Here is a 24840-nt window from a genome sequence, read left to right on the forward strand (position 1 = left end):
ATCCTTATCCCCTGCTGTCAGTGTAAAACAGTGTTCTTTGAAGGCACAAAAGTTTTATAAAGCCACAAAATTTTATATTGGCACGTCAATTTTGATAATTCTCCAAAATTCTGGTTTTCTCTTTAGATCCCTTGACCAACCCAATGGCCATTTCATTTTAGCTTTAGACTCCAAACTGTAATGATTTTTAAACTTTACCTGTGCAGATTATAGGCTTGTGGCCCCATGACGGACTTTGTGATATTCAAAATCTCTCCACAGAAGTGGGGAGATTGCCTGTGAGAGTCTGGTGGGACTCTAAAATATAGAGTCAGTAAAGATGCTTTCAGAGCTTTCAGTCTATGGTAGATTGGCTTTCTATCTTTTAGGGTATATGGTGGGGCAGTATATCATGATGGCAGCATCCGGGTGATGGGAGGGGCTACATTTCAACATCCAGGAGGTGAGAGAGGAAGAGACTGGGGCCCCAGTATAAGGCCACAGTCCCAGTCACCTTACTCCCACGAGGGATCCACCTTCTAAAGCTTCCAACCCCTTCCTATTTACTGGGAGTGTCTGGGTCCTACTGCTCACTCCTGTAGCTTTAATTTACATCTATTAGTCATCAGTGTTTAAGTTGGACTGCTGATTTAATCATTTCTTCCATACCATTAAGCAATCTTTAATCTAAAATCTGTACTTTCAAAGACATGACTCTTAGCAGAAGCAAAGTAGCAACCTTAGATCTCTGAGACCAACCTGATCATTGCCAAGGCTCTAAGCAGGCTGAGTAGAAAACAACTTGGTTGTAAAATGATACTTTTCCCCCTTTATTTTTAAGTAGAACAAGATAAGAACTTCGGAAAAATCTGATTTTTGTTTGTTTTTTATTGATGTTGTTTTTGAAGAGAGCATAGACAGGCAGTAGTTCTCATAGTTTGATGTCACAATTGCAAATTAAAAAATCGTCCTAAAAATGTAACACAGTAGTTATTTATCTTTTAGACTTAATAACATACCCCCTTTTAAAATTGCATATATAGCTAGGCAATGGTAGGGCACACCTTTAATCTTAGCACTCAGGATCAGACAGAGGCAGATGATTTCTGTGAGTTCCAGGCCAGTCTGGTCTATATAGTGAGAACTGGGCATCTCGGGGGTCTTGGTGAAGGAAACATCAGGACTCATTTCTTTAGAATACAGTCTTTGGATGGCGTGGCTTCACCTTCCTCCAGCCCCTTTGTCACTATCTTACTAAGCCTGTGCCACATACTCTCCAAAGTGGCTGAGGGTCAGGTTCCCAGGCTCAGTGGTCAGTGTGAATCCAAAGGCATCCATGACCATGAGATGAACAGAAAACACAAAGGAAACAAAAGAGAGACTATGTTAATGTCACCTGGAGGAGAGAACGCCTGAAGAAAGCTCTGAGGAGACATCAAGCATCAGGAACTCCTCAAATAACAGGCACTTAGAGCTTTGACTAGAAAGCATTGGCCCCTGCCAGAGCCCATAAGGTAACCAAAGGCAGGGTGAAAGCCTGGCATCTCCATCTTCATTCTGCATCTGTCCCTCTTTGTTTGAGCTACAGACCTCTGTGTGCATGCATGCAAATCACTCAGAGTGTCTATCTAGAGACTAGAGATCTCTGTTATGGTTAATCTTGTCAAGTTGAAGAGGTGTAGAGTCTCCATGGAGACAAATCTCTGTGAGGGAGCATCTGTTAGGTTCATTGAGGTGGGGAAAACCACCCTAACTGTGCACTGAATGAAAAGGAGAAAGCCATCCAGCACTAGCACTCATCTCCACTTCCTGGCTAGGAATGCAAGTGACCAACTTCCTCCTGCCTCCTTCCTTCCTCAGCTTCTTCCCTGCCATGATAGACTATCTCCTAGAACTGGAAGACAGAAAAAACCCTTCCTTAAGTTGCTTCTGGTGGATGTTTTGTTGAAACAAGACAAACAACTAATAATACACTAGCATATCTTGTTCCCCTTCAAGGCAAAAGCCTGAAGATGAGAGTACTTGGGGCACCTTCTTGTCAGCTGTTTACAGCATCCTGTTCCAGTTCCACTAAAGGTCTCCAACCATTGACCAGGACTGCTTAATTAAGTATGCCTCACGCCCCCTGCCCCAATTCTTCCTCTTCCTAAACCTAAAGCTCATGTCAGTACTCCAAAAATGAAGCGAGGATCTCTGGACCTTGTTACCTGTTCCTCTTTGCAACAAACACTGATTAAATCTCTTCTTGGCTTTTCACCATTACTCTTCTCTTTGGTGTGTTGGGATGGTTGCCAAGTGTAGCCTGTTGACTGTCAGAGCCTCTGGTTACAATCAGAATGGGAAGCTGACACACAATAAATTATGAACCAACATCTCTCTCTCTCACACACACACACATGCATACAGAATAATGATGATGATGACAGTAATGATGATGACAATAATAACAATAATAAAAACAATAAGAAGAAGGGTGAGGAGGAGGAGGTGGTATTGTGGCATGTACCTATAATTTTATCACTTGGCAGTCTGAGGCAGCAGGATCCCAAGTGCTAGGTCAGCCTGGGCTATAGAATAAGACAAAAAAGTAAAAAGAGGAGGAATGATCCCTTGGTGGATCCTGAAGACAATACTCAGAAGGAGTTGGCATACCCCATGTCTGCATTCACCCACAGCTGGACACAGGCCTTAAGAACAGCTGATGTTTTCCCTGTCAGTTTTGATTCCACTTGCCTCTGCCAGAGTTACAGCATTCCTTCACATTCCCTTGGGCTCATGCTAAAGGAAGGACTGTACAGCCTCTAGCACTGGCACAGTGGGAAACATTTTACTTCTTTTAGGCAGACTCTCATCTCACTGTGTAGCCCTGGCTGGCCTGAAGCTCTGTGTAGACCAGGCTGATCTAAAATTCACGAAGACCTGACTACCTCAGCCTCCCAAGCACTGGAATTAAATGCACACCCTGCATTTTACCTGTGTCCATGTCTGTATACCAAAACACGAAATTTCACAGACACATGAATTAGTGGCAAACAAAGCAAGATAATTTATTAGGGGAGCTGGAGAGATGGCTCAGCAGTCAGGAACTTACTGCTCTTCCAGAGGACCTAAGTTTGGGCAGCTTGCAACTACCTGTAACTCCAGGAGATCTGATGCCCCCTTCTGGCCTTCATGGGCACCCACACTCAGTGGCACACACAGACACATACAGACACACACATGTGAAAAAAATGTAAAATATTAAGAAAAAATAAGAACTTATTAAAAAGGGGGCCAATGAGATGGCTCAGCAGTGGCAAAAGCACTTTTTGCCCAAACTTGATGACCTGAGTTCAGTCCTTGGAACCCACAGTGAAAGGACTCACAGAAGTTGTCCTCTGACTCCACATACATGCTCTAGCACACATGTATGCACACACACAGAGGCATGCACGCATGCACACATACAATAATAAAGGATACCTTTCAAAGGTGGAAACTGAACAGAGAAGATAGAACATTCATTATGTCAGCTGGCACTGGTTACAAAGGAACAGGGCTTTATATCACATGGCCTGGGATTGGGGGCTCATTTTCATATGGGCATGTTCTCATACATTATTACATGTGATTCTAAATACAACTTATGCATGGCATGCTTCATTAACATCTTCAATCTCTACCCAGGAGAGTTATCTTCAGACACTCTGGAGTGCCTCCACACCTGTACCAGTGCTGCACTTAGTGCTGGTGGAGAAGTTCCAGCCTTCCTCTGTCAATTTGGTCTTTGCGTATGTGAATTTGCACAAGGCTCTCCAAACCATTCTCTTTCTTACTCTTCTGCCAAAAAGACTTTCAAATAGAAAAGCAATCCTCAAAAGAAAAAGTTGATTGCAATTTGAGAAAATTTTCACTAGATATTTGATATGATGGGATGATCAGCATTTATTGAGTACCTACCTGTGTAGGACTGTACAAAGCTCTTGACAGTTCAGACTTCACTTAATCTCCAAACAGCTCTATAAAAGTAAAAACATTAGAGCTGGGGAGGCAGCTCACTGGTGGAGGATTTGCTTAGAGGCACAAGGTTCCAGGTTCCATCTTCCAATACTGCAAAGAAAAAAAACCAATGAATAAATAAATAAACTCTGTAAAGGGCTAGGCTAAGTCTGTGATCTCAGAGCCAGTGAGTGCTGGGGAGCCTGCACTTAAATCTACAACTGTGGACAATGAAACCCATGCTGTTAACTGCCATTGATCTCCTTCATTTGTGAATGGGCTTGTGTTCCACAAGTTCATCTTAATCTGTTAACCTGGAACACAGGTTGAACTTTTTCCAAGAGCTTTTTTTTTTCTACAACTTGGTAAAGACCCCATTAACTGCTAGCTATAGCCACAACCATTTTGTAAAGCTCCTCCATTTGACCTACAGCAGTTCTTGAAACTAAAATAATTTGGTTCTCAGAATTAGAACAATTTATTTCTCTAGATTCCTGCCCTTTTCACCCTATTGACACCCAGAAATTAATTTTTAAAACTACATAGAAAAATTTAAAAGAAAGAAAGAAGGAAGGGAAGAAAAAGTGGAACAGACTGGGCCAGGCACATCCCTTGGTGGTAGAGCTGTTGCCTTGCCTGGTATGTGCAAGGTTCCAGGTTTGATCACCTGCACTGCAAAACAAAAACAAACAAGCAAAAACAGGCTTCTCCCCTCTGTTCAATCTTTGGGTGACTTTTAAGGACTCTATGAGTCAGATGAGTAATACTAGGTCCTACTGTGATGCTTACACGTGTCTCATCACACCTTGCTCATATTCACCCATTGCCCTCCTTCACCTCCCTCCACCTCCTGCTGGTTCCCTTTCTCACCCCAAATACCTAACAGGAAATTATGACTTTCTTAAGAATAAGTACATACTACTAAAAACATTGAGTCATGTGCACTTAATATCAATTTCTAATTAAGTTCAATGCTATTTTAGCTTATCATAATTAGGTACATACCATAGATTTAGTGGCTCAGTAAGGAGATAATTAACAGAACTTCCAAGAACAGAATGCATTGTTTACTCTGGTACTGTAAAATATTTCAGGATAAACATCAATATGCTAAGGTAAAAAAAAATTTTAATAGGGGAATATTCACAAATTTGCATGTCTTCTTTGCACAGGACCCATGCCAATCCTCTCTGTATCATTCCAATTTTAGTATATGTGTTGGCAAAGCAAGCATTTGTCTCGGTTTAGGTTTTTTTGAAACAGGATCTCATTAGGTAGCCCAGGCTAGCTTCAAACTTGCAATATTCCTGCTTCAGCTTCTTGAGTACTGGAACTACAGACATGCAACTTCATGACCCATTAAGAAGTATTTTAGAAAACTATTTTTACTTTTTTAAATAAAAATACACGATAGGCGTGGTGGTACACACCTTCAGGAGGCAGAGGCAGGAGGATCTCTGTGAGTTCAAGGCCAGCCTGGTCTACATAGTGAGTTCTAGGCCATCTGGGGTGACAGGGAGACTGTCTCAAAAAGACCAAAAAATAACAAAATACACAAAGTAATGAGTTTCATTATGACTACATCTTCATAATGTTTGTTCCTATTCAACCCTTTCTTGGACCCCAAGTCTTCCCCCTGCCCCTAGGTAGTGCTCTTTCTACTTTCATCTCAAACATATGTGTGTACATTTGAAAAAAAAAACCTAGATTCCACATATGAGAGAAAGCATGTGATGGGCCTTTCTGATTCTGGTGCATTTTGCTTAATATGATGATCTCAAGTTCCATCCATTTTCCTGCAAATGGCATAATTTCACTGTTCGTGGCAAATACAATTCATTACATATGTATATGCAGCACATATTCTTTATCCATTCATCTGTTGATGGACACCTAGTCTGATTCGGTATCTTGACTCTTGTGAATAGTGCAGCAGTGAACATGGATGTGCAGATAGCTCTGTCATGTGCAAATTAGATTCCTTCATGTATACAGCCAGCAGTAACATGGCTGCATCACATGTAGTTCTGTTTTCAGTTTTTCAAGGAACTATCAAACAGATTCCATAGTGGCTGCACTATCAGCATCCCTATCAACACTGTTTACAGTGTTGTAGTCCCTGCAAACCACACCCCTATCTTGGCCAGCACTTGTTATTTTGATTTTTTCTGACAGGGATGAGACAGAATCTCAATGTCGTTTGGATTTAGATTTCCCTGATTGCTAAGTATGTTGAACAATTTTTCATACATTTGTTTTAAGTTTCTTTCTTGTTTTTAAAATTATTTTTTCTTACAGTGTGTGTGTGTGTGTGTGTGTGTGTGTGTGTGTGCATGCGCAGGTGGAGGTCAGACAACAGCTTGTAGGAATCGGTTCTCTCCTTCCACCAAGTGGGTCCCAGGGATTGAAAGGTTGTTAGGCTTGGTGGCTTTACCCCCTAATCCATTTGGGCAGCTATTTTTTGTTTTATAAAGAGACTTATTTTTATTTATGTGCATGTATGTGTGTCTGTGTGTATGGGTACCTGTGTATGAGTGTCTACAGAGGCCATGAGTGTCAGATCCGGGTGTTGGGAACAGAACTTGGGTTTTCTGCAAATGCAACAAATACTCTTAAGGGCTGAGTGATCTGTCCAGGTCCTTACTGGCCATTTACATTTCTTCTTGTTTTGTGTTTTTCCTTAACTTGGTAACACACACCAGTGATCCCAGCCCTCGGGAAGGTGGTACTGCATAAAGAAAGCAAGACCTTATTGATCCCCCCAAAAGGATGCTTATCTTGATAGATGAGAAATGGCCACCACTGAGTACTCTTGAATGTGTATTGGTTCAGAGGGGCATTCCTAAACAAATGTGAACTAGAGTCAGATATGAAGGCTGAGGCCAGCAAGCCTAGGCTGCAAAGCCAAGCCTTATCTCAAAAACAGCAAGGGGCAAGGGGAAGAAAGGAAAGGACTATGATGTAGGGCTGAGTCCTTGCCTTGTGAAATTGAAGGTCTTGCTGCTGATCCTCAACAAAGCTGACTTTCATATTTTTCCCTGTCCCTATAGTTTCGTTCTATCTATGGCAGACCGTCATGTCACCTATCCATCAGCCTGGTTCAGGATTTCACTACTGTGTGAAAACAGCCATGTTATTCTTGTTGACACATCCCCCTCAGAATCAAAGTCATTCGTTCATATGTCAATTTTGGCAACAGCTCAGCATTCTGCAGCTTCAGAACATTTCCACACTATCCCTGGGTGCCAGAGTTAGAACTCACATGTTCATAAAGAAACACATTCTCTGACCCCTTTTTATATTTCTCATTCTTTGCTAAATAGAAACCCAGAATTCTTTTGTAGCTTACAGTTTGGATTGGTAATTCCCATTTACTGTGTAGCGCTTGAGTAGAAACAGGCTTCCCTCTCCACCCCAAATTCTGTCCTACTTAGGGGAGGGCAGTTGAAACCCACAGCTTTATCCAATTGTCTTCCTCCCTTTAAAGAAATTACCTCTCTGTGGGGTCTGGCCAGCAGTGATAACCAGCAAAGTAAAAATCAATGAACTTCAAGTGAGAGTTCCTTAAAGAATCTGGTCTTCCTCATACATAGGGCAATGTGTATTACTTTTAAGAATTATCCATGTGGTTCCTTTGCCCATTTATCGACTGAATAATTTTTGTTGTTGTGCCCGTGTGTTTCTTCGTACTCGTGTTGAGAGGGTACGCATGTGCAAGTCAGAGGACAACCTCTGGTGTTGGTCCTTACCTCCTACCTTGACACAGGGTCTGTTTTCCCTGAAGACTCCAGGCTAGGTGGCCCACAAGCTTCCAGGGCTGTCCCGAACCTCTTCTCTTGCTACAGGATGCTACAATTACAGACAGGTGCCACCATAGCCAGCTTTGTGTGGGTTCTGAGGATCCAAAACATGCTTATGCTTACGCCTTTGCCCACTGAGACATTTCCCCAGCCCTGCTTTTATGTTTAATATTTTGAGTTCTCTTTAGATTCTAGATCTTGATCCTGTTGGGTGAACATCTGGCAAAGGTTTTCTCTCTGCTAGCTGTGTCTTCACTCTACTCACTGTTTCCTTTGCTGGGCAGCAGCTTTTCAATTTCACATAATACTATTTGTCACATCTGTGTGGGCTGAAGTTCCAAGAAAAATAGCCACACTCAGGTTAAAGATTCCACAAGACTGATGGACTGATTAGAAGCAGTGACTGTGAAGAGATTGGAGTGCTGCAGATCCTGGGCCCAATTATTTTGGGCGGTCTTTTGTACCTTTAATAACTATTCACTGCCCACATCTTTGTGGCTACTGGGTAAAACCTTCTGTATTAACCAGCCTCCAGTTTCAACCAACCCAGAAGCTAATAATGTTGCCAGATAGCACCTGATAGCAGATTCCCCACTTGCTGTAACCCACCTAAGATATTTGACAAAGGCTGGTATTTCCACCAATGTATTTGACAAAAGCTTTATGACTTTCTTTTGTTCTGTAAGATGAAAACTTCAAGAAATCACTTCTCTATTGGAACATGCTTTGTGGGGGGGGCACTCTAAACCTGTGTTCCCAGGCTGTGGTCACCATTTCTGGTTCAGGAATAAATTCTCTTACTCCCTTTGCGGTGAGAACTGTGCTTTATGTTGGAGTGCTTTTCCCCCCTCAAAAGCCCTGACCTGTATCTTGAAATGTTTTCCTCTAATTCTAGGTATCACATTAAGGTTTTTTATTCATTTGACTTGATACAGAGGGAAAGGTACAAGAAATCTATCTTCTTTCTTCTATATTTGGACATGCTGTGTACCAGCACTGTTTATTGAAAAGATTCTTTGGCACATTTTTTGACATGCTGTTGAAATGCAAGTGCTGTAGCTGTGTTCAGATAATGAACAAAACTCCTGAGCTGGGGAGATGAAGTACTAAGTTCTTGCTGTGCAAAAATGAAGACCCGAGGCTCTGATCCCCAGGACCCACAAGAAGCTGGGTATAGTAGTGTATGGCATCTGTAACCCCAGCACTGGTGGAATGGAGACAGATGGACTCTGGGGGCTTGCTGGCCAGACTATCTGAAACAGTGAGCTTCAAGTTCAGTATGAGACCCTGTCTCAAAAAGTAAGGTGGAGAGTCAATAGTAGGGGAAGACACCTAAGGCTGAGTTCTGGCTTCCATATGCTGGTGAGAACATACGGTGCACCAGAACAGGCACACCCAATACACATACACCACATACATAATATCTTTATTTAACAGAACCCTCCTCCCTCCTTTTTGTACTTTTTTTGGGGGGGGTCTTTTTGAGACAGGGTCTCCCTGTAGCCCCAGCTGTCCTGGAACTATGTAGACCAGGCTGGCCTTGAACTCACAGAGATCCGCCTGCCTCTGCCTCCTGAGTGCTGGGATCAAAGGCATGTGCCACCACGCCCAGCCTTTTTGTACTTTTAAAATTTTTTTATATTATTTTATGTGTATGAGTGTATTGCCTGCATGTATGTGAGTGCACCCGTGTCATGCAATGCCTCGGAGGCCAGAAGAGGGCTTCGGATTCTCCTCCACTTGGAGTTAAGGCCAGTTCACAGCCACCATGTGGGTGCAGGGAATCAAACCCAGGTCCTCTGCAAGAGCAGTCAGTTCTCTTAACTGCTGAACCATCTCTCCAGTCCCCCTTTTCATACTTAAAAAAATTTATTAGCATTACTTTAAGAAAATAACATCTATATTGAAAAGCTTTGTATAGGTTAGAGAATTTCAAAGGGAGTGGATGCCAAACTCAACAGCAACTGTGATAAATTTCACAGTATTGTCGAATCTTGGTAGTATAGTTTATCAGTAAAAATACTCGTTATACTAGACATACAGAATTACAAATTGACATCCTTAAATACAATTACACATTTTTAGTTGAGTTGTATCACTTTTGCTATTACATTTTTTTTAACTTCCCATACTGATTTTTATCTCTCGAAGTCCATTAGATGATATATTTTCTATAGAGCACAGGTGAAGGCACCCTGGGGCTGTAGAAGAGTAATAGAAAGATGCTGGAAAACCTCTTGGTGCCTGGGAATGGGAGAGGACCAACATCAAGGCCTGGATATGTTGAGTCAACACCATAGCTGACCATGAAGGGAGGTGGGAGGTCCATTCTAGAGAATCAGACCTCCCAAGACAAGAATCTGCAAATGACAGAAACCTCCCCTTTCCCAAGCATAAGTCCAACACAGAGGCCATGTGCAACCTGGGACCTCGGGGGGAGGGGGTTGTGAGGAATGAAGCCACTCAGAGAAGGCTGAAACTGCTGCCCAACATCAGGAAGTCCTTCATCCTCCAATCTGCCAATCTACTTCCACTATCAGCCCACCACCAGAGGAATGTAGAACTGTGCCTGCCCCCCTCCCTCCCCTCCCGACATACTTTTTGAGACGGGTATTGCTATGTAATCCAGTCTGGTCTCCAATTTGCTTTGCTGTTCAGGCTGGCCTCAAACCCAGCTATCCTGCTTCTGCCTCCCCAGTGCTGTTATTATAGGCATGTGCTACCTACCACATGTAACTCCAAAATTTTCACATGAAAAATTAGAAGAAAATGTTTTGGAGAGAACAGAAACAATTTTACCAAGTCAGTAAAAGTTTACACAGCCAGATCTTCATTTCATAGAGAAAAATTCTGTTTATAACAGAAGTATAAAGAATGAAATGTCCCAATGCTTCAGTTTCTGGACTAGTATGATCTTGGCCTATGTCAATCATCTGTGTGTGTTTTTTTTTAACCTGTCATCCATATCCCTATCCCTACTTCATCCTTCTATGAGCTGATACTTGTGTTCATGTCTTTAGTGGAAAAGAACCTCAGAAATAAATGTAGACCAGATCTGTAAATATGCAATTTTATTTTCTACATATTTTCTATATGAAATCAATTCCAGTGTTCATTTATAGAAATGGCTTTAAGGTTTCAATTTCTGGAAAGATCTCAATGCTTAGAAGGATTTGCTGCTCTTGCAGAGGATGCAAGTTCAGTTCCCAGCCCTCAGGTCTGGTGGTTCACAACCTCCTATAACTCCAGCTCCAGGGAATCTGACACCCTCTCTAGCTTCCATGGGTACCAGTACTCATGTGCCTATGCACACACATATGTATAAAAATAAATCTTTAAAGACATTCATTTATACTTTTTTTGTTGCTTAACACTTCCTATAGCTAATCATATCTATATAAGGGACACAGTAGAGACAGATAGCTAGCCATGGACCCAAGAGCCATTTTCTGACACACAGAAGCTCCAGCAGTGTTGCTAAGTCACAGAGATGTCCTTTTGTGAATTATCTTTATCTTCTGTCCGAGTTCTGTTGGGTCTATTTCTTTCATTGTTTGGAAAAAATTCTTGGTAGGACTTTGATATTCTGTTTGAAGTGCCTTGCAAATATTTTGCATCAGGTTCCAGATAAAGTTGATTCTGAATACATTTTCCTTTGCATTTGATATAGCAATCAGCTTAAGTCCCTAACATGCAGAAATACTTTTCTTGTAGTCTGATCCATTAGCAGTTTGTCTCACGGCTGTCACATGAATATCCTGCCTCTTTTCTAAGACTACAAAAACATGTCCAACATTTTGTCTACTGGCTTTGTACTTTCCATATTTTCTACTTACGCTGGAAAATTTTCTCAATTATATACTTTTGCCATCAATATGTGGTACAATGTTTATCAGATATCCACTCCCCACATACATATGGGTCTATTTCTAAATTGCTTATTCTGTTTGTCTTACATGCTTTTCCCAGATTCTTTTTATTACAAATCTTGATTTAGATGCATCTAGGTCTTTATTTCTTCATTAAAGTTTAGCGGGGGAAATGATTCAATCTTTAAAAAAAGGAAAAGTCTGATACTTTCATTGGAACTGCAATGGATTTATAAACTTTCTGAAGAGTACTACTACCCACATTGCATTGTCAAGTACCATAAATGCATTACATCTTGTCATTTGTACAAGCCATTTTCTGTTGTCTTTGATACTTTTCTCATGGCTGCAACCAAATACCTGACAAGGATCCACTTGAGAGGAAGGATTTATTTTGGCTCACAGTTTGTGGGTACAGTCCATCACAGTGAGAAAGGTATGGTGGCAGGGATAGGAGGCTGCTTGTTCACATCTGGGTGGATCAGAAGCAGAGAGAGGGGAAAGCTGTGCTTAGCTGGCTTTCTACTTTTCTTTGTATTTACTATCTGCCCCAAGCCTACAGGATGGTGCCGCCCCTATTTAGGGAAGGTCTTGCCCCCTCAGTTAATACTTTCTGGAAACACCATCACAGATAATACCCAATGTTCTTCCTCACTAATGTCCCTTCCCTGGTTTTGTAATCTAATCAAGTTGACAAATGAAATTATCACTAATCATCACATGCCTTCATAAAGATCTGGGGGGCATAACCCGGTATGGTGGCACATGCCTTTAATCCCAGCATTCTGGAGGCAGAAGCAGGTGGATCTCAGTGAGTTCAAGGTCAGCCTGGTCTACACAGTGAGTTCCAGGCCAGCTGCAGCTACAGGGAGTACTGTCTCAAAAAGAAAAAAAAAAAAAAAAAAAAAAAAAAAACAAAACACAAACACAATAAAAAAACTGGGGGCAGTCGGTGTTAGGTTGTTACATACAGCAGCACTACTTGCAATCTTTTCTTACAGCACAGCACAGAGGAAGTAACATTTGCACATGGTAACAAGTGTCATCTTTACACTGTTCCTAACGTTAAACTGGTTCTATCACATGAAATAGGTATTGTCCATAGGTGTTTGTGTGTTTGCATAGCATCTATAAAGGTTTTTCTTCTGTCCTGACAGTGTTTATTATAACTCAGAGCTCTATTTCATAAGCTTTTTCTGGCTGGGCGATAGCCCAGCAGATAAAGGCACTGTGAAGGGACAAATCTATTTAAAGTCATTATTTTGGGGGTAGTTTGCTGGAAAGCAATAAAAAACCAATTTAAACTCAAACCTAATCTCTATGCTGAATTCAAATCTTACAGAGTATCCTTCAAAGAGAAGTTAACCATGTACAGAATAATATGTGCAAGGAGATACAAGACATATTCTGATTTTTCCAACCTCAGTAGCATTTGGAGGGTATTGGAAAAGATCATTAAAAAAATTAAAAAAAATCAATTATTTTGAGGAGCTAGAAAGACAGCTTGCAGTCGGGCATGGTGGTGCATGCCTTTAACTTCCGTGAGTTCAAGGCCAGCTTGGTTTACATAGCGAGTTTCAGGCCAGCTGGGGCTACAGGGAGACAAGAGAGGGAGAGAGAGGGAGAGGGGAAGAGGGGAAGAGGAGAAAGGGGGGAAAGAGGGGAAGGGGGAAGGGGAGGGGGAGGGGGAGAGGGAGAGAGTACCTACATAGCAGCTAGCAACTCTCTTGTAACTCCAGTTCCAGAGGATCAGATGCCCTCTTCTTGGCCTCCGTGGGCGTTGCACAATGGGTACACTTACATGCAGACAAAACACTCACACATATTAAAAAAATTTTTAAAATTTAAACCCCACTATTTAATTATACACTAATGTGAAACCAAAGTAAATTGTCTCTAAGATAGTTGATCTGACTACTAGAAAAAGAGGAACAGTACAATTCATTTTATGAAGCCAATGCAACCTTTATGGGAGATCAGAGAAGGGAAAGCAAAGTTAGTCATTTCCAATTTAAATGGAATTTACCTAAATCCAACATTTATTAAACTTGCATTGTCATCAAAGTAGTGTGTGTCTCAAATATAATGGAGAGATGAACATGAGAAAGTAGACTGATACACATAAATGGAAGTATCATGATAAAGCTCAGCATCTTGTACTATTAGTTGGTAACCCCCCCCCCACGCACACACACAGGAAGACAACATCAATGAATTTAACAGCCGTTGAGCCACATGCTAATGGGCAAAAGGAAAAAGAACCACTGTATTAGTGCACATAGTGTTTCTTTTACTTTTGGGGGGGGGGTCTTTTTGAAACAGGGTCTCCCTACAGCCTCAGCTGGCCTGGAACTATAGACCAGGCTAACTCTGAACTCACAGATTCATCTGCCTCTGCCTCCCATGTGCTAACACTACAGGCGTACACCACCTCACCCAGCTGAGCTTCTTTTTATCTAGTGGGGGACTTGTGCACCGCATGTGTGCATGTGTGTGTGTGTTCGGAAGAACCCTTTGTGTAGTCAGTTCTCTCCTTCTACTGTGTGGGTCCTGGGGATTTAACTCCGGTCATCAGACTTGGTGGCAAGCACCTTCACCCACCCACCCACCCACCCATCTTATTGGCCCTAAAAATTTTAATATTATTTTTATGTGTATATGTGTATTGTGCAGGTAGGTAAGTGCACCCATGTTGTGCAATGTCCGAGGACGACAGAAGAGGCTGTCAGATCCACTGGAACCGGAGTTACGGACAGTTGTTAGCTGCCATGTGGGTACTGGGATTCGAACCCTGGTCTTCTGCAAGAACAGCCAGTGTTCTTAACCATTGAGCCATCTCTCCAGCCCATTTTTAAAAAAATTGTATGGGTGCATATGTTATACTTATGTGGTGGCCAGAGGGGGATTTGAGTGTCCTCCTTTGAGACGGGGGTCTCTCACTGAACCTGGTGCTAGGTCTTCAGCCAGCCAGCAAGCTTCAGGGATTTTCCTGTCTCCACCCTCCACATTGCTGGGTTATAGGTGTGCATTGCCACACCTGGCTTTTTACATAGATGTTGGAGATTTGAACTCAGGCCAACTCTCCACAGAACTGGGCAGCTGCTTTATTTCTCTTAGTTTCTATGCTGTGTTTGGGGCAGCTGGTACTAATCAGTGGCTAGGCACTTGGTTCCTTATGTGTCTTCCTGATGATCCCATTCCTGGAGAGATTCCAAGAGGGAGAAAGTAGAAGCTACCAGAAATCCTAAGGACCAGCCTCGGACATTGCATGTTACTTTAACCCTCTATTGGATACAGGGAGTGACACCCACTCTCGACTGTCTTCAAGTGTATCTTTCTGCTTAATCTAAACTAACTTTGCTTTACTTTGCTCATCTGAAATTCTTTATTGTGGTTGACATCAAGGACCCAGGGACACATGAAAAGGCCCCCTGAGATTGGGGATGGGGGGGCTTGGGGGAGGCCTGAGACTGCATTGTCTACAATCTTAAGTTGCATTTCCTGCTGCTGCTAAAGCTAACAGAAAAAAAATTAAAGGAAATACTTCAAATGTTTCTCCACAAGAATTGTTAACATTTTTATGGATATTCTTACCAGGTTAACAACATTCTCCTTTTCCTAATTCCTGAGTGATATTATTAGTAACTGGTAGATATTATTGAGTTTGAATTATAAATGCATGATGAATTTCATTATTTTTTCTGCATGTATTAAGATAACTCCTTTTTTGCTTTATACTATTCATGATAAATTACATGGTGATACTGTTAAAATTATTTTTGGTGCCCCTGATTCTTGGCATACAATACTAAAACACTTCAAATCTCTGAAACATAATGAATTCAGAGTGCCTGGGCTAGTCTTTGGAAAGACCCAGGAGGGCTGCCTAGCCCCCAACCTCTGAGGAAGGGAAAAATGCTGACACCTAAGTTGATCATCAATGGCCAATGATTTAATCAATTTCATCTATGTTATGAACCCTCTATGAAAATCAAAAAGGGAAATGGGAGCATTTCAAGATAGAACATTTGAAGACACAGCTCCATGCCCCTTCTTCCATATTCCACCCTTATACATCTCCTCACTTGTGTTCTTGATTTCCATGAGATTAAGCAAATCAACCCAACCTACAGTAGGGGTCATAGGAACCTGGATTTATATGTGGTTGGCAAGAGCAAATGCTATCTGGGGGGGCAGTCTGGGGACAGAGCCCTCTCAGCCCTGTGATCTGAAATAAGTAAATAAGGTCAGAAAATAATTTAATCAAAGCACACCCTGCTGGTGGGTGCTGCTGCAGAACTGATTCCTGGTGGGGGGAAAACCTCACCCTTTCAAGTCCTGCACGTGTATTGATCATTGTGACAGGGTTATTAGTGGTTAAATCCATGCTGGCCCCCAACTCACAGAGATCCACATGTCTGCCTCCTGAGTGATAGGATTCTTAAAGGAGACAAGAGAAATAACAAATAAAATGTGCTGGCCAAAGTTTGGATGTAGGTTAGAGTCTACTGTAAAAAAAATGATGTAATTAGAAAAGCTGAATCCAAACCAGTTATTGATACTGAGGAATTCTACATGTAATAATGACAGCGGTAAAGTGACGTATGCCTATAATTCCAAATGTGGCAGGAGGACTGTGAGTTTGAGGCCAATCTGGACTATATAGTGAAACCCTGCTGAAAAAGGGGGAAAAAGGTACCAGCCTGGGAAAGAGGGAAAGATCAAACAGAGGCAAAATGTTAATTGTTAAACCTTATCGCTATCAGGGCTGATCACCGTATTCTACATTTGAAAAAATATTTTTGTTTGCTCCTGGAGACAGTCATAGTCACTATGTTGATACTATGTAGCTCATGGAGACCTTGAACTCTCAGCAGTCCTGCCTCAGCCTCCCAAGGACTGGTATAACAGGGTGAGCCACCATGCCTGGCTAGTCTCTCAGAATGCATCCCCTGCAAGGCTTTTCTTTCCCAGATTCTGTGCAAGCTAGCAACTTCGTCTCCCTGAAACTTATTCACATCTTTACCATCACAGTACATTTCACGCCTACATTGACAATTTAAAGTTTGTAATTGTGTGTTCATGTTATACAAGGGCTCTACTATATTCTAGATGTGTAGTGCAAAAAACAGGTATGTTTTCGACGTTGGTTGGAGAGTGAACAGTGCAGACTGGGAAACAATATGTAAGCAAATGTGCACTCGATGGTGGGCAGGAAATGTACAGATAGATTCTAAAGCAAGGTACTTATTCTAGAGGGTAGTCAAAGATGACCTTTCAGAGTCAGAGCAAGACTCCAAAGAATATCTGCGTTCTGGAGTGTACGTTACATCCCCCTATTTACGTTGAAATTCTAATTCCTCCTGTCATCCCCAGTGATAGTAATGAAAGACGATTAGCACCTGTATTATTAAAGTGCCAGTTATAACTTTTAAGTTGTATGCGAAGTCCAAAGAGCTTGTACTTTGTGTTTTTATTAACCGTGTTAAAAAGCGCAGAAAACCGAGGGCCAAGAGCAACCAGGAAAAGGGTCCTCATTAGAACCACCTTTCCGCACACGAGAAACCAATTTGTACCCGCAAGGCCGGCGCACCTGCCAACCAAGTGTGCCGCCCCCCCCGGGGGGGGGGTCGCGGGCGCACGTGTTCGGCACCGGGCTGAAACTAACATTTCGCACATTTACATCCTGGCGTGTTTTCTACTTGTAACTTCCCTTTATATGAACAAGTCATTTTAAATAGGGACTTTCACGCACTGGCCAGTGATGAGCGTGGCTGTATCGGCAGCTGGAGCATCTCAAGTCTCCGGAATTCTGCACACCTGGGCTCTCCTTACTTGAAGGAGCAGACCAGGCTAGCGACCGGCGGCCGGGCTGCCACTGACGGACGCCGGGACGGGCAGGCCCCGGAGGGAGCCCCAGGGAGGGTGGGCCGGGGCCGGGGTCCTCACGCTCGCCACCTTCCTCTCACCGCGGACCACGAGCTCCGGAAACCCTGCGAGGAGCACCACCCTCGCGGAAGCAACTCCCAGCCTCACCTTCGGCCTCGCCTTGGCTCCGCCCTTCTCTCCCAACGCCCGGGTCACGGGAGAGCTCCCCGCCTCTGTGGCACCACCACACTGACTCCTTCCCTCCGCAACCGCGCAACAGGACTCTGATTGGTTGACAGGGAGGTCTACGCTGAGAAAGAGTGCCGGCGATAGGCTGGCCGCTAGTGCGGCGGCGCGTAAGCTGCGTGGAGCGTGGCTCGTGATTGGTCGGTGGCTCCGTCCAATCGGCGGCGAGCTGTCGGATTCAAATCCAGAGCATTGGGCCGGCGTTCGTTGGTCTCAGTCAAGTAGTTGTACTGATCTTAGCCGGCCGCGTCCTTTGTTGCGCCCTGTTCTGTGTTCTCGTTTTCTCCTCAGGATGGCCCAGAAGCAGATCTACTATTCGGACAAGTATTTCGACGAGCACTACGAGTACCGGTGAGCAGCCTCCGCGGAGCTGAGGGGAAGGCAGCGGCGCCGGCATGCCGCGGAACCTGAGGCATGTGCTCACTGTGCTCCGGCGAGCAGCCAAATTGTTCCTCAGCGCGTCTCAGCTGTGCGGGCCGGAAAGCCGCCAGCCGGGACACTCACCGCGGGGCTGGGGCCCCCTGGGGAGTCACGGTGACTCGGGCCCGCCGTCCTGCTTTTGGAGCCTGTAGTGCTGAAAATGGCCCCGAGAGAAGGCCCGGAAGCGGTGGGGGATTTGCGAGTGTGTGTGGGGTGGCGTCCGCGGCAGACTCCAGGACTCCGCGGAGATACTTTTCCTGCTTGTGTATCTAAGTTAATTGTGGGGCGTGGACAGGATTTCACGTAGCCTTGCTGTATCCACACTAACTGGAGGTGGGGTTTCAAGGGCCCTTCCACCCCTGGTGCTGCGGGCTGGTGGCTGGAACGTTACATTCTGGGAAACGGCCCACAGGCTGACCGAGGTGCCGTGAAGGCCACGCCATCCCGGGCCAAATTGGGACCTTGATTTATTAATGTTTCTAGCTAGCAAAATCTCGTGGGGGGGGGTTGGCTATACAATTTAAGTGGACTTTTATCTTGACCTAGTCATAAACTTCAGTTATAATCATGTAATAAGGTGGCATACTGTTTGGTTGCTAAAGAAACCAGAGCCCGGCTTGGAGATATCCAATAATCGACAGAATAAATTTGCTGTCTTTCCAAGACCTGGCAAACTATTAATTTTGAAACACGTTGGATCCATGTGTTTAGAATAAGGGTTTGTAGGCTTGTATATATTTCTTCAGGACATTCAGAGTAAGATACTTTTTAACTATCAGTCTGTTCCATTATTAGCTCATATAAATGAGCTATGATAGACACTAAAGCGCACTGAGTTGCGTGTGCTGTAGGAGCCGGTCTACCACCCCCTACTATACTGTGGAGCTCAAGAGTTCTACCACTGAGTTACACCCCCAACCCTTAGATTTTATTTTGCAACAGGATTTTACGTTGCTTTGACTGGCTTCAAACTTGTCATTCTCCTGACTCAGCCTCCCAAGTAGTTGGGATTATAGATGTCCTATCATATTTGGCATGAGCTTAATTGAGCAAGCCATTTACCTTTATGATAAATAATCCACAGAGAGCTACTTAACCACCAAGGGGTGAAGTTAGGATGGTTTGTATATAGTGGTGCTCCATGTTGGATAATTCTAAAGTTATTTTTGTCAAGTGGTAGTTACTATATTTTTATTTGCAACTTAATTTCCTAGGCCTCATTTTTTTGAGTTCTTTTCTGAAGGACATAGCAGTGAATTGCCTTTCTTCCATAATACCATGGGTACCTGTCTTCACAGGACGAAAACTGAGGATTTTGCTCAAGCACTTTTATAAAGTAGCAATACTTGCCACTACTTTTTGTATCCTAACTGAACTAAAAACTGGATTTTGGAAATTGTCCTTACATGTAGTTACTTAATGCCTTGTTGGTATATTCCTGTAGTATGTTTGTGAAAGCAGATGTAGAAAGCATCACATTTGTCTTTTCAGACTGACACTGAAGGGAGTATAAAGATCACAACATTTTTTCTTTTTTTGGTACAGCCTTAAAAATTAGATCATGTAGGTCACCAGGAGTGTGGTAACTGGTATGTACTAAGAATCCTTACATAGTTCCCTGGTATTGGTGAAAAAAAGTCAGTTTTCCCTGGTAGTAAGCATAGTTTTACTTATTGAACTCTTGGTAAAATTGTTTTGAGGATCATTTGCATTCTGCAGATAATAAATCTGTACTTAATCACAACCCAAAATCTATGTTGCTTGGCAGTGTGGTGCTTAAAATGGGTTGTAGGTTGAGCTGTTCCACAAAATATGTGAGCAGATCTGTACTTATATCCCTGTCAGCTCACAGATGTATCTTATACTAGTCAAAAAAGTTGTTGGTGATTATTAGAAAATTACTACCCAAAATGGAAAAATGAATTAGGGCTTCAGTAAATTTTTTTGTGGTAATTAAATGCTCCCAAGGGAAGAGTACGGATTTGTGCATACATAAGTTACAGTTATACATACTCTTTTTTAAAATATTTTTATTTTATGTGTGTGAGTGTATTGCCTGCAGGTATATGAGTGTACCCATGTCGTGCAATGTCACGGAGGTCAGAAGAGGGCTTCAGAGTCCCCTGGAACTGGAGTTAACGCCAGTTTGTAGCTGCCACGTGGGTGCTGGGAATCGAACTCGGGTCCTCTGCAAGAACAGTGCTCTTAACCACTGAGCCATCCATCTCTCCAGCCCCTAGTTGTACATATTCTTAATGATTTGACATTGAAGACTTACTACACGCGTGCTTACAATTTTGGGTATGGGCCAGTAACTTAATGGAAAAACTAAAGGTCTGTATGAAGTTGCAAAGACATGTGTATTTGTAGTTAGTATTCTTTCTTTAAATTTTAAAGTATAAAGCAACCTATGGAAGTATCTGCTACAGAAATAAGTTAACTTGGTTTTTTTCCCCCTCCGCTTTGTAAAGTTCCAATAATCCTGGCTGGAATGACAGCTCATTAATTCTGGAACGAGGCTCCTTGCTCTTGTAATATTACTGTACATTCTCCATTTACAATCACCTTTGTGGCTTTAGCTTGCTGCTCTAGCTATCCTGAGCCAGAACTATCAATCTGTAGCCAACAGGAAAATGTGGGGCATATTCTTTGCGTTTGGTATGATCTTTCCTTTGAGTATACTTTTCATGGCTTGAATATTTTCTGCCTATATCCTGTTGGTAAAGAGTTGGCTTTTATGACCAAAGGAAGTTGCAGGAGCGAGCCTGGGATGTATAACAATGTAGCTAACTTAGATTTGGGGGTTCTGTTCCTGGAAGATTACTCAATAGCAAATATTCTGTTAGGGAAAAAAAAAAGCCCTAAAAGAAATGCCTTTTGTTTTTGTGCAGTACACTACTGGCCTAATGCTTGAATACAAACCCTCAAAAACCAGAATTACAGGTTATAGCTCCTACCCAAGCTTGATACAAATAGTATAATGACCTAAAGTTCCTTTAAAGAAATTAGTTTGTTTCAAGCACAAAAACTTTCAAATTTTAAGTATCTCCAGTTCATGTTAAGTGATAATGGTAGGAAAAATGAAGCACTGTTTGCTTTATTGTTCAACAGTCATGTCATGTTACCCAGAGAACTTTCCAAACAAGTACCCAAAACTCATCTGATGTCTGAAGAGGAATGGAGGAGACTAGGTGTCCAACAGAGTCTAGGATGGGTTCATTACATGATTCATGAGCCAGGTAAGTTTGCTTAACTACTGTTTAAAATGACCTGATTCCTTAACTCCCTGGATAATGTTCTGCTTTATAGTAGTAACACAGGAATGAAAGTAATTTTTTTCTGCCTATAAAACAGTATTTTTCTGTTTAAGGTAAGTGTCTTAAGTTCTGTACATGAAAACTGCAATTAGCAGTCATTTGTATTCCCTTTAACCCTCTTAAAGGCTATTATCTACCACATTAAGGTTAAATGAGAGCAGCATGACTACAGATTCCACCTGCGTCACATAGCTCGAGTACCTTAGGCTATATTGTGTGATATTAACCAAAAGTTTTTCTTAACTTTAAATAATAAACTAAAAACAGAAGCTTTGTGATGTTGAATATTTCTGAATTATCAGTAAATCTTAAAGAACTTAATGCTTTGAACAAAATTCAAAAAGACGCTACAAAAACTGAGGTGAAACTAAAGCTGTTTTAATAATACTCTTAAATAAAACAGTATTGTCAGAAACTGGAGTCTGTATCAGAACTATCTTCCAAAATCAACTGAGGAACTTTAATATTTTATTTATTTTATGTGTATGAGTGTATTGCCGCATGTGTGTAAGTGCCCCAAGGTCATGCAGTGCCCATGGAGGTCAGAGAGGGTGTTGGATTCCCCTCGAACAGAGTTATGGACAGTTGTTAGCCACCATATGGGTGCTGGAACTCAAACCCAGGTCCTCTGCAAAAGTAGCCAGTGCTCTTAATTGCTGAGCCATCTCTCCATCCCTTTGAGGTAGGGTCTTAACAGAGTTTTACTATAAGGAAGTTTGTCGATCTTTACTGGATTTTTTTGGTTGTTGTTGAAACTTTTTTTTTTTTTTTTTTTTAATTTTATGTGTATTGAGTGTATTGCCTACATGTAGGTAGGTGCAACCCTGTCATGCAACGTTCATGGAGGGCAGAAGAGGGTGTCGGATCCCCTGGAACTGGAGTTAATGGGGACGGTTGTTAGCTGCTGTGTGGGTGCTGGAATTTGAACCCGTGTCTTCTGCAAGAACAGCCAGTGTTCTTAACCACTGAGCCATTTCTCCAACCCTAATAGTTACTGCTTATTATGATATTGAAACAATTCATTTTAGATGCCTCAAATACTAGTTGACTCTGGTACTTGGGCATGAAACTTACTCATTGGTAAATATTTTCTTTCCACAGAACCGCATATTCTTCTGTTTAGACGACCTCTTCCAAAAGAGCAACAGAAGTGAAGTTCATCTGGGATCTTCTAATCTTTTTCAAATTTAATGTATATGTGTATAGATGGTAGTATTCAGTGAATACTTGAAAAATGTACAAATCATTCTCCATACCTGTGCATGAGCTGTATTCTTAACAGCAACAGAGCTCAGTTAAATGCAACTACAAGTAGCTTGTTTTAAGTTGTTAAAGATAAAATTTTCTTATAGTTTTTTCTTAATATAAGTGCCTGTTTTACTTTACCTGTTCCTTTTGTTAAATAAAGTTTGTATGTTGCATTTATCACTTAATTGTAGTATATTTTAATTTGATTTTGACTTTTTCAATAATTTCACTCCTGAGGAAATAAACTTACTTGAAAAGAAATTGAGTTTAAAGTAGCTTAAATGATGGGGTTACTGGGGATATATTTTACTTGGAACGAAAGTATATTTTTCAGCCTTACCACTACTACAGTTCCCAGATAATGGTCTAGAATCTTCAAGTGATAAGAAATGCCCAAAAGAACTATTTGGGTGGCTTCCACATACCTATAAACTGCTGGTAGAAGTTCAGGAGCACTAAAAAAACACTTCATACCATATGTATTTTGCATCTGTTTAGGTTGTCTTTGTCTGAGGGGAAATTAAGTACAGATACATATATGGGATTGCCATGCAAAATGTTTTAAATGAGTGGCCAGTAAACATAAGATCCTGTTCAGCAAGGAAGCCTTTACATCTGAGCACAAAAAACACTAGCTGGCTGAGGAGCCAGGGCTATCCCTTCACTCCAACAGACTTCTGCCTTGGGTGTGTCCTGGTGGAATTCTGTAATAGCAAACCCGTGGGGCCCACCTGGACAGAAACCCCAACAAGAATCGGAACTCTGAATTTCCAGCTTGAAATACCAGCCTTGTGTTCTAGTCTAAACCTCCAGTTTCAACGGAGGTTTGTCAACTGCCTTATATTACAGCAACCCTTCTCTGTTCCTTACACCTTTAAAGTCTGAGTGTCCTCCGTTTCCTTCAAGTGCGTACTGCAGGTTTCTGTTAGTCTCCTGTTCTCCAAACGTTTTACAGACTTCTCGGTGGACCAAACATTCTACCCTTGTAGGTAACTCCCACCCCATGCCTGCAAAAACCATACTTTCACGTCCTACCTACCTCGCCCCACCACACTTGAAATAAGCAGCACTTTGCACACTACGGGCAGTTACTGGAAGCATAGCACACTAAGACTACACTGTAGGCTGTTGGCTCAGGACCAGTGTCCTTTCCGGGAAACTGCACACCATCAGAGGAAGGGCCTTTCCAGGGCACGCCATGTAGGACCTTACCGCTGTCTTACCTGAGTCTCCCTACCTTAAACCACCTTCCCAAACCCCGCTAGGACCTACCTCATTTCCACCTGCGGCCACAGTGCCGGCAGCCGTGAGCACTTCCAGCTGGAGAGGCCCTGTCGCGTTTCGGTGACGTGCTTCCTGGCGCCCCGCCGGAAGGCGGAAACGCCGAGTCGTTGGTTCGGCCCGCCGGTAGCCCCCCGTCGCGGGCTCCGCGGTGGCCGTTATGGCGTCGGAGCAGCCGCGGGAGCGCAAAGGCGAGGTAAGGGGCCGGGTGTCCGCCGTGGGGCCACACACAGGCTGGTCTGCGGGGCCGGCACCGGGACAGGGGCGGCCCGACTCGCCCCCGTCTCCGCCCGCGACGTGATGCCACAGAGGCCAGGGGCCGTCTGGGCCTCCTCGGAACCGCGGCAGCGCAGGAAGTGGCCGCTAGGTGGCGCCCCGCCGAGACCGCAAGGTGGTCAGAGTAACCACCTGCTCCCTGCTGCAGACAGCACTTCTAAGTTCAAGGGCTGCTGGCCAGGGGGTGACTTTCCAGCACACTGTGGTTTACTGAATACAAATAAAATAGCGTGTGCTTTTTTCATTTTGAGAAATTACATGGCGATACATTTCTGCAGTGTGTTTCCAACTACAGTTTTAAGCATTCTTTGTGTATATTTGGTTATAATAGGTCAAGGTTTTAGTGTATCTCATCTATAAAGAAGAGGAAAGTAAAAATAACCGTGTCCAAGTTTAAAACTACAGAAACGTCCCAAATTGTAGCCCTTGTTAGTTATATAACAAGGTTGAATTTTACTTCGACTTTAGTTCATTGTCTTTATTTTTCACTTTTTAATGTCCAAAAACTTTTTCTAATAAAGCATTGGGGAGAAATTGTTATGACGAATTGTCTTTGCT

General features: G+C 42.7%; 2 protein-coding genes, 1 long non-coding RNA gene and 1 other non-coding gene across 5 annotated transcripts in view; 2 read left to right on the forward strand and 2 right to left on the reverse strand.

Annotated features, from left to right (window-relative positions):
* Positions 1-849: 849 nt before the first annotated feature.
* Positions 850-24079, reverse strand: LOC103751222. The gene is made up of 3 exons (XR_608011.3): positions 23998-24079; positions 3919-4068; positions 850-2288 (listed from the first exon to the last, which is right to left on the reverse strand). It is a non-coding gene; the product is annotated as an uncharacterized LOC103751222 (long non-coding RNA).
* LOC115067867 lies at positions 5085-5189 on the reverse strand. The gene has a single exon (XR_003847233.1). It is a non-coding gene; the product is annotated as a U6 spliceosomal RNA (small nuclear RNA).
* Positions 17900-22902, forward strand: Cks2 (CDC28 protein kinase regulatory subunit 2). Its single transcript, XM_008854586.2, has 3 exons — positions 17900-18091; positions 21272-21399; positions 22579-22902. The coding sequence occupies exons 1-3, from the start codon at positions 18033-18035 to the stop codon at positions 22629-22631; spliced, it is 240 nt and encodes a 79-aa protein (XP_008852808.1). The 5' UTR covers positions 17900-18032; the 3' UTR covers positions 22632-22902.
* Positions 24064-24840, forward strand: part of Secisbp2 (SECIS binding protein 2) — a 48191-nt gene continuing 47414 nt past the window's right edge. For both annotated transcript variants that reach the window (XM_008854584.2, XM_008854585.2), the window contains exon 1: positions 24064-24202. In XM_008854584.2, coding sequence (XP_008852806.1) covers positions 24167-24202 — 36 coding nt within the window. In that variant the 5' untranslated portion in view covers positions 24064-24166. The remainder of the gene's footprint in view (positions 24203-24840) is intronic.

This window comes from Nannospalax galili, unplaced genomic scaffold, assembly GCF_000622305.1.
Source record: "Nannospalax galili isolate Female #2095 unplaced genomic scaffold, S.galili_v1.0 scaffold367, whole genome shotgun sequence".
Lineage (NCBI taxonomy): Eukaryota > Metazoa > Chordata > Mammalia > Rodentia > Spalacidae > Nannospalax > Nannospalax galili.